Source organism: Plasmodium fragile (assembly GCF_000956335.1).
Source record: "Plasmodium fragile strain nilgiri unplaced genomic scaffold supercont1.8, whole genome shotgun sequence".
Lineage (NCBI taxonomy): Eukaryota > Apicomplexa > Aconoidasida > Haemosporida > Plasmodiidae > Plasmodium > Plasmodium fragile.
In genome coordinates this window covers 194,047-207,845 of record NW_012192588.1, presented here as the reverse complement: position 1 = coordinate 207,845, position 13,799 = coordinate 194,047, and the positions used below count along the sequence as shown (strand labels likewise).

Here is a 13,799-nt window from a genome sequence, read left to right as displayed (position 1 = left end):
TTCAAATGTGTAATGAAGTGGGAAATACACATGTTGGCGAATATATATGTGTACATTCTTACGCATGGGTGTGAAGTTAATTTTACTCCACTCATTGGTGTATTTTTCTGTTCCCTGTTTTTTTTTTTTTCTTTTTTTTTTATGTGTATATTATTTGTAAACTTTTTTGTTTTTCTTTTTTTCCAAATTTATATTTTTTATAAATTTTGTTTTTTTTTTCTCTCCCCCCGCCTGCTGTTGGATGGTTTTTACCATAATACAACAATTTCGTGTGTATTATGAGTAACATGTTAAGATGAAATTTACTTTAATGTATACCCTTCTTTTATTTTTCACATTTCCCTCCATCATATGTAGTTCATTTGTGAAATGACGGCATTTAATTTTATCGAATACAAATTTGGAAAAGTGCCACCTTGTGTGCCATGCCATGCGTCTCATGGATGATGATGGGGGGAGGAAAAGTGGAGTGTTACTCATCCGTGTCCTTCACGTGAATGTCTACGTGTGGGCTCCCCGATCCCGTATGTACGTACATGCACATAAAGTTATAAATTTATTTATCGACTTATCTATATATTTATATATCTCTTTCTGTATTCATTTTTCTTTTTCTTTTTTTTTTTTTTGTATGTATTCTTTGCGCTTAGAGGGCAAAAAGAACAAGGGGGAACAACGGGGGAGTGATACATAATTAACGCTTTTGAATCAGTCCACATTCGACACTATTGTTTTAGCGCGTCCATTTTTAAACTTATAAAAATATGTTTCCGGTGTTTATGGAAGCGTTTCCATCTTCTTCTGCTGCTTCTTTTTTCCGTTTCACAGCGTTAACTTTTGCGCCTTTTACTCTTTTTTCCTTTTTTTTTTCCAACTTGCGCACCATTTTGGGAACGTTCCTTAACACAACGAATTGTTCAAATGAGTACAAAAAAAAAAAAAAAAAAGGATGTTTTTTCTTCCTTTAAGAAGGGTGTAAATATGTCGATTGTGAAGGGGTCACCATTGGGGGATAGGGAGGGCAGGTTATGTACCTCGTTATTTAAACAGGTATTTTTAACAATGTTGTGCTGTCCCGCGCATGCAACATGCGTGCTCATCCCATTCATGGGGTAAAAAAAGGGGTGAGCCAACCTGGTGGTGTGCGCTGAAGGGGATAAGCAAATTGTTTGTTCGCTTTAAAAGAACCATTATGAACAACACATCAATGGAGGCATATATATAGGGAGGCACACGTTTCAATTGTACGTACGCATCATTGCACGGAGGTCCATGCGGGAGTGGGGTGGCCTTTTAACGCAGGTTTATGAGCTACCTTTCGATAACAGCATAAAATGAGTATTCCCTGCAATGAGAAACACCTAGAAATATACCATCCAAATGGGGGAATTAAAACCTTGTTTTGGTTGTCCAGTATGTCTTAAAATGAATGGCCCATCAAAATGGTGCACTGCGGGGGGAAAGAAAAAACTGGAAAAGCGGCGCAACACATCGGAGCGTAACAAACTAAGGTTGCGAAAATTGAACGGACAGAACGTGGGAAAATGCAAAACGCTCGCTTTCTTGAAAAAGGCGAGTGCCATTTTGCGAACCCTAGAATCCGCGCATTTGTGAAATAATGCATGTGTGTTGACGCTCGATGCGCATTTTCCTTTCCGAGTTGCACAAAAAGCCCATGTCCTCTAATACGCCTGGAATACTTTCACACGCAGAACGCTCCAATTTTTTTTTTTAATCCCTTATGTCTATTTTTAGCGAAACAGTTACGTTCGCATATGTTGACGTTTCCTTGAGAATTACTTTTTTTTTTTTTACGAAAAAAATTTCCACGACGAAATTGTTATCCGTATCGTGCCCGTATATCGTGACGTATTTTTTTAAACCATTACATATTTGTTTAGCACGGCAAATTATGCCACACGCTTTTTTTTTTTTTTTTTTTAAAGAGCACACCAAGCCGCGCACAGATAAAAAAATGTGCTAACTTTTTTTTCTCCTTTTATTCTCGCCAAAATACACATATGTCAATCGAAGTCGCGCACTTGGATGTGTATTTATGAAATGCGTGAGGCATATCTGTGTGAGAGCTCCTTCGCTTTCAAATGTGTTTAGGGGAAATTACTGAAGAAGGGTTTCCCAAAACACACACTTTGTGCCCGTACACTGTAACTTTGGTAATTTTCCGTGCGCCAGCGCGGGAGCGAATTTCACTGGTGCTGCGCGCGAAGGGGTGTCATCTGTGCACATGCGAGTATATATATATAAATGTAAGTGTAAATATAAATATATATATTAGTAGTATATAAATATACGTCCCCCCTTTGAGGTGCCCAGCTCAAGGCCACCGCCACCGCCTAAAGTTCCCCACTTACACGTGAGAGTTCGAAAATGGGGGAAAGAAAAATGGAAATCAGGACTTACGTGGACGATAACCACACAAAGTATTTAGAAGCGGTGAAGAATTACAATGCGCACATAGACGAACTGGTAACCTTCTTCGATACGTTCGAAGACCCTGCGGCGAACCACACCAACTGGGGGAAGTTGAAATATAAAGGATATCTTCAAAAGATTTACAATCACGAAACAGAGTTGTTGCCAATATATTTGGACGACCTGAGGGAACATTTTTGCAAGGAGAACAAGGAGGCGGATTACTCTGTGTACAATGGGATTATGACGAACACGCATAGGTACATGGAGTTACTTTACTCCGCAGCGGACAAATGCTTGTCTGATGAATGTTTCAAAAGATTTGTAAAGGGTTATGGAGAGGAAGATGAAAGCGAGAAGATAAAGAGGAAGAATTTGAGGAGAATAAATAATGAAGACCTTAGTGGGTATTCCACAGACGAAAGTGAAAAGGAAGCTTTTAACAATTTATTTCGTGACATGATTAAACCAATTGAAGAAATTAGACAAGAAAGAATGAAAGAGTACAAATTACCAGCATATTTAAGAGTCAATTTTGAAATTATCCTAATCCCAAGTTCGAGAGATTTGGTTCGCAAAATGAGAGTAGTGAATGCAGACTGTATAGGTTCCTTAAGTACATTCGAGTGTGAAGTTATTAGAGCTACTCAATTGAAGCCGAGGATCCAGGTAGCAACATACGAATGTGATAGATGTCACGTATTTGCATATAAAGCAGTGGATGGTCCATTTTTTATGCCTCTTTTTGATTGTCCCGGATGCACAAATGTGCATGGTGTTAGAGGATCACTCAAATTTCAAGCCAAATTAAGTAAATTTGTAAAGTACCAAGAAATTAAAGTCCAAGAATTGCCAAGCCAGTTACCAGAAGGAGACATTCCCAGAAGTATGAATTGTATAATTCATGGTGAGTCCACCACTTCTGTACAACCTGGGATGTCTGTCACCCTCACAGGGGTTCTAATGCCAGTCACGAAAAGTGGATTTCAAGCATTAAAAGGGGGGCTCATTGCAGAGAAGGTCTTTCACATTTATTACGTACAAAACAATAAAGAAAATTTTAATGAGCATATTGACAACTATGACAAAATTATGGAAGAAGTTCAAGCTTTAAAAAATAGCCCCAATTTGTACGAAAAGTTGGCCTTTAATATTGGCCCTGAAATATATGGACATGATGATGTGAAGAAGGCTTTACTACTACAGCTAATTGGAGGATGCACAAAGAAGAAAAAAGATGGAGGGATGATAAGAGGTGATATACATATACTGCTTATGGGAGATCCAGGAGTTGCAAAAAGTCAGCTGATGAAGAAGGTATGTCTCATTGCTTCTAGATCAATTTATACAACAGGAAAGGGAAGTAGTTCTGTTGGTTTAACTGCAGCCGTGTTGAAGGACCCCAATACGGGGGAAACAACTTTAGAGGGCGGAGCACTCGTTTTGGCAGACAAGGGAATATGTTGCATTGACGAATTTGACAAGATGGACGAATTTGATCGATCAGCCATTTACGAAGTTATGGAACAACAAACCGTTTCCATAGCTAAAGCTGGCCATTGTAGTAACATGCCTGCGAGGTCCTCTGTGTTGGCAGCTGCCAACCCTATTAATGGAAGATACGATTGTAAAAAATCCGTTATGCTTAACATGAATTTGCCTGCTGCGCTACTAACGAGATTTGATTTACAGTTTCTACTTTTGGATATATCTGATCGGGATAAGGATAAAAAGCTAGCTGAGCATGTGCTGAACATTTTGAAGTGCGCAGACTCTAATGATGATAAAAAGAAAAGATCTGAATTGAGTAGTGAAGGATATGAAGAAATTGACAAAACAGTTCTGAGGGCATTTATCCAGCTAGCCAAAAAAAAAGAACCCACGATTTCTCCAGATCTGATTCCCAAAATTACCCAATGGTATGTTTCTTCCAGACAACTAGAATCACAACAGGAGAGGTACAACGACACACGTATTAATTATACAACACCGAGAGCACTGCTAGCCATTCTTCGAATATCACAGGCTCTAGCCAGGTTGAGAGACAGCGATGTTATAGAGACTGCCGATTTTGAAGAAGCCATCCGATTAACGGAGCAGTCCAAAGCTAGCGTCTCTCAACAAACAGAAAAAAGAAGAAGGAAAGATTCCTCCACTGAAATTATGAATATTATTAAAAGTATAAAGGAGAAGATTATGGAAAAGAAGAAAAAATGGAATGGATGGATATCGATTGAAGAAATCGAAACGCAGGCTGTAACCAAGGGGTTTACCAAAGCGCATGTTTTTAACACCATTGACAAATACGTGGAGCTCACTGTGTTCACCATCAACAAGAACAATACAGCCATTGCCTTCCCCAACGACGTGTACAACGCGGACGATGAGGACGATTATGATGAAGGGCATAGCGATGGTGCAGACGCCCCCGACGACGAGGAGGCCGACGCCTTCTGAGCTGTGTAGCGTTGCAGCATGTTAGCGGTTGGTCGATGTTGCGGTGGAACAAAGACGAGGGAGCCGGCCATGTGGTGCACATATCAACAGATAAGCGATTGCACAAATGAGACACATACCTGAATGCGCATCCGTCAAGCTGAACAGGCAGGACTGAACTTTTAGCATTTATTAACGCCCCGTTTTCCCGTTTCTCCTGTTTTTCCCTCTTTTTCACACCTTACATGCGCAGGCCCAGCGGCCCACGAATTTTTTAAACATTAACATTAAGAAGTTTTTCCAACTTGTAAAATATACACTAAAAAAAAGTTTATAATAAAAAAAAAAAAAAAAAAAAAAAAGGAACGGAGAGGTGCGTAGGGTTCTTAATTGGTTAATTCTTAAAGAGGAAAATTGTTAGAGATCGTCGTTTTTTATTTTTTTTTTTTTCCATGTGTGTGCACGTCACAACTGCTCGACGACCCTCTTGAGTTCCACCTTGTCTGCATTTATTTTGAGGAAGGTGTTACCCTCCTTGAGCCTCGTTTCGGTGATAACATTGTGGGACACGAACTCGACAAGAAGAGAGTTTATTCTGATGCTGGATGCTCCGACAGTAAATATTCGCTTGTCCTGGAGCAAGGATTCCTTCTCGACCCCATAGATGCCCTTTTCCAGATTTTCCAACTGAATAGATGCAATGATTTTAAAGAGTCTCTTATGATTTATACTAAGCGCGTTTAATATAGTTTCTATGTTTTTCTTCACGTCTACCTCTTCGCACTTTTTATTGAACACCCATTCGGGCAGGAACTTATTCCACTGTCTCAGAATTTCATGACGGTAATCTAACCACGTGTGGCATTTCACATAGTGAAAATTGATCGAGCTGATATTCTTAAAGTTCATATTGAGCTCAAAAGAAACATCATCAATGGAACAAACAAAGTGAATATTATCAAATTGACTCATAAAAGAAAAGTATTCATAGTAGGGGTATAATTTTACGTTATCTATATTATGTATAACAAAATACAGGGGGAGATTAGTTTCATTTACTTTGTGAATTAATTCGTAGAGCAAATCAAATGACTTTAAATTTTTGGACGTTTTGTACTTATAATGGTATTCCAATATGCGTGTTATAATTTCTTCAAAGTTTATTTCTTCTTCGAACCCTAACACAATGCATTTGTTTCCGTCATTTAGGCATATGTTGCAAAAGAGATTGAGCAGGTGATATTTTGACCCTACTCCGTAAAGGCAAATATTTATATTATTCATTAGATAGACTTTCCATTTGATAAACTGCTTAATGTTGTAGTGATACAGAGACCTCTTTTCCTTTACATGTGTGTGTGGCAAATTTTTAATCAGGTATTGCAATTTTTGGACGTGATCTAAATTGTCAATATTTTCCTCAATGGGAATAAAGGGGGTTAACGATTTTATTTTATAACTTGGCTTTACCACTTCTTTTATATTTACACTAGAATAGTAATCATACGAGATTAACTTTTGCGTTTCTGCATCTATTATATCATCTATATTTTCTTCTTCCTCTCCTAGTTCCTCTACATTTTTTTTTTTTTTTTTTTGTGCCTTTGAAATGTTTCCCATCTGCTGTTGATCCTTTGTTGTGTCTTCTTCCTCTTGGGAGTTTTCTAAGTCGCTCTTTATCCCCTCCGTGTAGTCACTACTGCCTTCGATTCCGTACAGTGTCGGGTCGTTGTAAATATTCACATCAGCATCTACGTCCGCGTCTTTATCGAAGTCGTCCAGGTATGGATCTTCCTGCTTGTCTCCCTCTTGGATGCGCGTCCTTTTGTCCTTTGCCCCGACTAGCTTTGCCCCTTGCTTGTTTTTCCGCTTTGCTCCCGTTGAGAGAGGCTCGTACGCGTCATCCTCTCCGTCGAGATCATTTTCATCATCATTATCGTCGTCATTCTCGTCATCAGCATCGTCATTTTCGTCGTCCTCTTGGTCCCCCTTACCCTTTGCACCCTTTTCCATTTTGAACTTCCCGCTGTGCAGCTTCTCCCCCTTCGTCAATTTGCTCCCCTTGGAGCTGGGACTGGTCTTTCCCTTTTGGCGTCCTGCGACCCCCTTGTCCATTTGGTTGTTATACCTCTTCTTTGATCTCTCCAGCATGGACTTCCGTTTAGCCTCCAACAGCTGCTTCAACTTGTCTCTCTTCTTCTTCTGTTCTGCATCGAACATGTTCGTTAAAAAGTATGGGATGATATTTTTCTCGTTGAGCTTATCATAGTCGATGTTGATAATGTCATTTATTTTCATTTCGTATGAACTGTGTAATTTTTTTTTTTGAAGAAAATATTCAAGTTCATTTTTTGTGTGATCTCTTAGGAAGGTAACGCTTTCATTGCAAGCGTTCGTTTGGTGTTTCTCCACGTAGTTCTCTTTGAATGACTTGATGAATTCCTCACTCATTTCGTCTTCCTCCTGGTCTTCCTCTTCATCATCATCGCTTTCACCGCTGTCCCCGTCGGGGACCAACCCGTTCCTAGGGATAGCCTCACCATCTGTCCCGTCTGACTGGTACGTACTGTCCACCTTGACGTCGGGACTCCTGTAGGTATTTTCCATGGTTTTCTCATTCATTTGCTCAGAGCTGCTTGGTGCAGATGGCTCCAACTTAAAGGAGCGTAACTTTTTGCTCCCCTTTTTATTAGGCAATTTAATATCTTCATTAAAATTGATTTTTACTTCCTCCTTACTTAAAAATTTGTTCATGTTGCTTGGAATACGGACTATAAGACTGGGCATGTTTTTATTGCTTCCAGTGAGGTTGGTTATGAGATATTCTTCTTTTTCGTTTTCTTCATCTTCGTCACTTCCTCCTTGCATCCGCACCACTTTCTTGGGTGAGTTTACCTGTATGCTCTGCATCATTTTGTGCGGCTAGGCTGCGGTGAGGACAATTTAAAGCCAACTGGGGGTGCGCCTGCTCACAAAGGTGCAACCTCCCAAGTGACTATCAAAAATGACGACTAGCAATTCTTGTTGCCCTTTTTTTTTTTTTTTTTTGAGCGAGTTTTTTAGCGTTAGGCTTGAAAGAAGCACACACACACATTTGTGCATACATGCATGCACGCAGGGAGGGGGTAGTTACAAAATGGGGGGAGAAAAAAAAAAAAAAAAGGGGCACACTTGCTGATCATTCGTTGCGTTGGCAGTCGACTTGTGTGAAACACCCATGTGTGCGATGACGAATGCACAACCTTTGCAATTAACAAATGTGGTGTAATCTTTTTCTGGTGCATGCGCAAAATTAAATTACCCATACAAGGGGGTGATGGGGGTAATTCCCCGTTTGGGCATTGCGTGCGTTGCGTCAAGGTGTGATGAGAAGTAAGGCGACCAAACGGTGCCACCAGGCGACGCCCGTTTGTTCTTGCCCAACTTTGGTTGACACTTATTACTCCCCGTTTTGGTGTGCGCGCCGATTAACATGAACTTCAAGACGCACGAATTATTCTAGGCAGTTTTGCTTGCCTAGATTTTTTGGAGGCTCAGTGGCCAATTGTGTGGCTAAATTTTGTAACCCTCTTTTAGTTACCCATTGCAATCATTTTAGCTTTTTTGGGAGGCTTCTTTGGCCCACACAAAATGCGGACAAAATAAGGTGGATAACCATAAACAGGAAGTGGGAGACAAAATAAACAAGTTAACTCCGCTCGTTTATTTTTCACATAGGGTAAAATTCAAGGGCTTTGCGAAAGGCCTATTAATTTAGTATCCGTATCACACTCGTTTTCCCTCATTTTTTGCACTCTTTAACCCAGTTTGAAAAATACATAGCCAATTATTGTTCCTACGGATCACCTGCGCGTGGTCTATCACTTTGCTTATTATTCTCCAGGGGAAAAAAGAAGTTTATTTTTTTTTTTTTTTTCTGCACACACTGCATAATTGCGTCTGTTTTTTTTTTTTTTTTTTTTTTTTCATTTAGCGTATATTGTGCAATTGCGTCTACTTTTTTTTTTTATAGCAAATAATCGAATGGAGGAGTTACTGAGGCGGGTTTCAAAGAGGAACAAAAAAAAAAAAATAAAAAAGCGGAAAAGGAAATGGAAATGAACAAAAAGGAGGAGAACAAAAATGCCCACAGCGTACTTACAATTTATACGTCATAATATGTAGCGCCAATTGGGTACAGCAATAACGTGTCTGTGTGCGGGGAGTACCTTCCGTGTGCCCATTCCACTGTGAGGAAGCGTGGAGGGGATGGCCAAGTATACTCCCCGTCCCCTTACTCTTCCCCTCTTCTCTTCATCAGTATCACGTCATAATTATAACTTTTTAAGAATGCCCACATGACGTTGAACAGTGTTGCATACGTGTCTACATTTTCCGTAGGGGTGAAAATCACCTGCACAGCCACAGCAAAGGTTTTTGTTTCTATGAGCATTGGAATAATGTAGTTAAAAAAAGGGACATTCAAATGAACGCTAACAATTTCGCTCCTGTTCATGTCGTAAATTAAGTGGCGATTCAGTAAGATGTCATACTTCTGGAGCTGCTGTGGGCTATACATTTGCACACTGTTTTGTGTTAAGTATTTGTAAAAGGCATTTTCCTCCATTCCCTCCTCTGCACACAGAGCACTAAAAAGCCTTAATATATGTGTGTACTCATTTATATTCATTTTTTCCATGTCACTTGGGCTTTTTTTGAAGGCATTTAAAGGGCAATTTATCCGCATCGACTTTTTTCTCCTCATATCAAAAATTAATGAAAGCATTAATTTGTGATAGACAAATGAGTATTTATAATTGTAGTACAAGCTTTTGAAGTTCTTAACAAACAAATGTTGCATGGCTAAGGTTTCGTGGAAAATTCGGTCATTCATGAGAAAATTCAGGTCATGCTTAAGGGTGAATGTAACGTAGCTGAGAAGTAGGTGGAAATTCGCGCGGCTAAGGATGTTATTTTGGTTTGGGGATCCTACCATGTGCTCGTTTTGCACTTCGTGGGCTGCACAGCTGGATACAATCCTCCTTTTTGCTTGTTCTCTGTCCTTTTGCATATTTTGCCGACTCGTAGAGCCCCTTTCTTGGGGAGCCCGCATGTCATTACCACCGTCTACAAGGACACCATCCGTCAGACCGATCAACAACATATCTGAGAAATCAGTCTTAAGGTGAAGGACAATTCTGTTAAGGTTATTCATCATAGAGCGGTAGTGCCTCTCTTCCCCATGGTGATATTTTATGTTGTCGTGAAAGAGGGTCGTATGGGTGACGAGATGGATGAACACCAATCTTAGCAGTAGAAATTCGTACAAATCATCTTCGTTTATCTTTTCAAAGGGGACACAATAACTGCTTTCGTTTTCCACTGCATCGGTTTTGGGGCCACATGAACGGTCCCCCATTTGGTATTCCCCCGTGGAAGCCGTTTTCCCATTATGACTACCCCTTTGGTGTAGGTAGCGCTCGATGGTTGGATAATTTACATCCCCCTTTAACATCTCAAATTGGTATGCGTCTCCATCTGCACCATCCCTCGAGAGCCGATACTTCTTCTTAATATAGTGCATAACCAGTAACGCAATCGTCTTAGTGTGTGTACTTAGCCCCGTCGTCCCTGCTCCCTTCAAAATGTAATACTGCATCAGAGTGAGAATAGCACCGATATTTAATAAATGGATATTCGTAAGGACCTTTTTTTCAAAAATTTTTATGTCCACGATTGGAAGGAGGTTCAATTCAGCCATGGTGAGAAGTATGTTGCAGAGAGAATGAAGCAGGTACGTTTCTTTTTCCAAAGGGTTATCCTCCCTCATAAGATTTTCTTTCACTCTGTCTAGTAAGTTTAGAATATTCATGGAGAGATCCTCTTTTTTTATGTTGAGGAGACTATGCGTGAATAGGATTTTGTCTAAGTCGAACACGTGTAGGTTAAAATGACGCACGTCTCTTTGAAATAATCGCAACAGGTGTTTATAAAAAGGTTTGTCTCTTGCATCGTTTTGTATCAATGGTAGGATGTCCAAAATTTGCATGTAGTAGCTTTTGTTCTTCTTTGCCGCCTTCTGCTTATTTAGGCACTGTGCGGGTGGTTTCACTCGAAAGGGGTTCTCAATGGCGCCGTTTTTCCCATCCTTTGGGTACCCTTTCAGAAGGTACGTTTCGAGGTTACCTATTAGTGGGGGTACCTCTGTATGCGCGCCAAGTTTCATCATGTCTGCCTTGGGTTGGTCATCCACATGCGGTTCCTTCATGATGGCTATCCCGTTGCACGTGCCTACCATCTTCCTCTCCTTCTCAAGATCCCCTCCATGGGTCTCAATCCAATTTCTTCCTTCCTCTTCAAAGGAATATACCACCTTTAAGCATTCGTAAATGTAACTTGATAATGACTCCCAGTTGAGGGGGGGGTACCGCTGGTGGTCTGCACTGGCATAGATGTAGAAGCACGTCTTGTCTTCACAGTATAGAGCGTTCCTGTTAAAATATAGCTCCTTTTGGAAGTTATAAAAATTGGAGATTTTTAATAAATCTATGTAGTCACGGATGGTCAGTGTTTGCTCCGGATTGGTTATAAGGTAAAGTACGAAGAGACACAATTCATCATTCACATGGAGGTTAGTTCCTATCAGAGATAGAGCTAGGGAAAAAGTTTTTAAAAAACGGACATTCAAAAGGTGTTCTCTTTTTTTTTTATTCTCTAATAAGCTATTCATATTCTTCCTCAGGTATGAATACATATGATAAACTATTTCCACAAATTTATCGTACGTTTCTCTGGCGTACTTTTTAGAGTAGTCACAGCGGAGCAGTAGCAAAGATAGCAGGTGTACATTTTGAATCTTTTGAGAAGTCATTTCAGGTGTGTTGGCAAGGAGGTCCGTGAGTAGGTCAAATCGGGGTGTGTCCCTCATTCCGCCGTTTTCCAGTTGGTAAAACAGCAGGTAGTTGATGTCCGCCAGGGATAGCGAGGCGGTTGTCGGAGAACTGTTCACCATTTCGCGTGCTATCCTGCGCGGTACTGTCTGGGAAAGAGGGTGTTCTCGTCCAAGCAGGGAAAGAAAAAAGGGATCGTATTTATTCACCTGGAAATTATTCACTTGTAGTAGTAGGCAGATATTCTTGCAGGACAGGCTGAAGATTCCCCTTTTGAGCACAGCAAATAGGTAGTCATATAACAGGTTAAAAAAATGCCCCTTCAATTTTTTATGATGTATGATGAGAACGTTTAGCAGAATGTTCAACTGCTCATCGTCTCTTATTTCGTAGTCGCTCCTGTTTTGATTTAGGTGATTGATTTCTTTTTTTAGCAAAGCGCAAATATATGTGACTATGAAATTGTCCATCTCCACCATTCTGTAGTGGCGCAAGCAGTACGACAATTTGTACACGTCCAGCAAGGTCATCGTATTTTCCATGACAATTTTTCTTTCCCTTAGCGAGTTCCTCAATGAGGACAGAAGCCTCAGCACATAATCGACATCTCGGCGCTTAAAAGTGGCACTTTTTTGAGTGTACTTGTGATCATTTTTGGGATCCAGTCCATCTTCCTCCATAGTCACCAAGCAATTGGTAGTCCCACTACTCTCTGCAATGGAACCCCCCTGTTTGCATTTCAGACGAGAACATTCATCATTATTTACGTCTTCACCCCATTCGGGGTCTACTCCTCCTGGTGTACAGTCTTCATTTGCCCTCTGATTTTCCCCCCCAAGATGCTCGCCGTGCCAGTTATCTACGGTGATATCTTTCGCATAACTTACATTGGTGTAGACATGATCAGAAATGTCTTGTACGTTGTTCCTACTAAAGTGGCTTCCCTCCCCGATGATGGAATTGTTGCCCCCGTCATGGGGACCACCCGCCTCACTGTCGAAGCCACTCTGTACATGCCCTTGCTGCGCATAATACTTCCTGTTCCGCACGGCCAAGTACAGCAAATCGATCACTTCGGCCTCGGAGAGACAGTCTACATTTTTATAAAATATGAAGTAGAACCTATTCAGAGGGGTCTGTTCACAATTTATCAATTTTTTACGAATCAAGATGAGCAATTTTCTTGTTTTTTTTAATTTATTTTGATCTAAAATGTGTTCATATTTGTGCTTCTTCGTTTGTGTTTGTACGACAAATGGTTCCGTTTTTAGTTCTTTTAACTTTTTTAAATTTTCTACGTCATCGAAATTGAAGATGAAGTGGTCATAGGTGAAAAGTCTGGCAGATGTGTGCACGCCTCTTGTTGGTATGAGTCTTTTAAGTTTGCTCATGCTTTGTGTGGCTCCCCTGCGGAACATGGTCCACGTTGGTTTAGCGGAGACGTGGAGAAGTGGCGAAGTGCAGAGGTGCACCGTGGAACGATGCAGAAATTTGTGGAATGCTACAATGTACCCGTGCTGAGCCCCCGACCTGCTCGGGTTAGCAATCTATTCACCCTACCATGTTTAGTCAGCTGCGGTGAAGCGCTCCAGCAACCGTGAGGAGTAGTGACCTCATCAGCTAGCGAAATTTACACAAAGTGTAGTATGCAATGTTACAAAAAAAAAAAAACGATCATGTTCCACCAAATGGAGATGTTCAACTGGCGCAAGATAAAATTGGAAGGATGCAAATATATATGAAGCCTTCCTAGCTAATAAAGCATACCTTATAACATTTCGAATTTTACAACATGTTTGCAATGCAAGCAGAGGTTTGCCGTTGTTCGCTGTTAACAATTTTTATCTTGGAATTTTTTTTGTTTTTTTTTTTTTCTTTTTGGTGCATTTTGCGTCTGCAAATTTAGGTAGATTCATATTTCTGCAGAAAGCACGCTGCATAAAAATTGCACTTTCAAAATGGGCCTATTCCATTTACACGCAATTAATGACATAGCAGGATGGGGCGATGCGCTTCGTGCTTGGTAGAAACAACCGGGGGATACACACCAAAAAATGTAAT

The 13,799-nt window shown here is 40.5% G+C and overlaps 3 protein-coding genes across 3 annotated transcripts; 1 reads left to right on the top strand and 2 right to left on the bottom strand.

Annotated features, from left to right (window-relative positions):
- Positions 1–2,403: 2,403 nt before the first annotated feature.
- Positions 2,404–4,890, top strand: AK88_00976 (uncharacterized protein; the record flags this gene model as incomplete). Its single annotated transcript, XM_012478618.1, has 1 exon — positions 2,404–4,890. The coding sequence occupies one exon, from the start codon at positions 2,404–2,406 to the stop codon at positions 4,888–4,890; it is 2,487 nt and encodes an 828-aa protein (XP_012334041.1).
- A 444-nt stretch (positions 4,891–5,334) lies between these two features.
- AK88_00975 (uncharacterized protein) lies at positions 5,335–7,782 on the bottom strand (the record flags this gene model as incomplete). The annotated part of the gene is made up of 1 exon (XM_012478617.1): positions 5,335–7,782. One exon carries the CDS (start codon positions 7,780–7,782, stop codon positions 5,335–5,337), a length of 2,448 nt encoding a protein of 815 aa, XP_012334040.1.
- A 1,360-nt stretch (positions 7,783–9,142) lies between these two features.
- AK88_00974 (uncharacterized protein) lies at positions 9,143–13,156 on the bottom strand (the record flags this gene model as incomplete). Its single annotated transcript, XM_012478616.1, has 1 exon — positions 9,143–13,156. One exon carries the CDS (start codon positions 13,154–13,156, stop codon positions 9,143–9,145), a length of 4,014 nt encoding a protein of 1,337 aa, XP_012334039.1.
- Between the last annotated feature and the right edge of the window lie 643 nt (positions 13,157–13,799).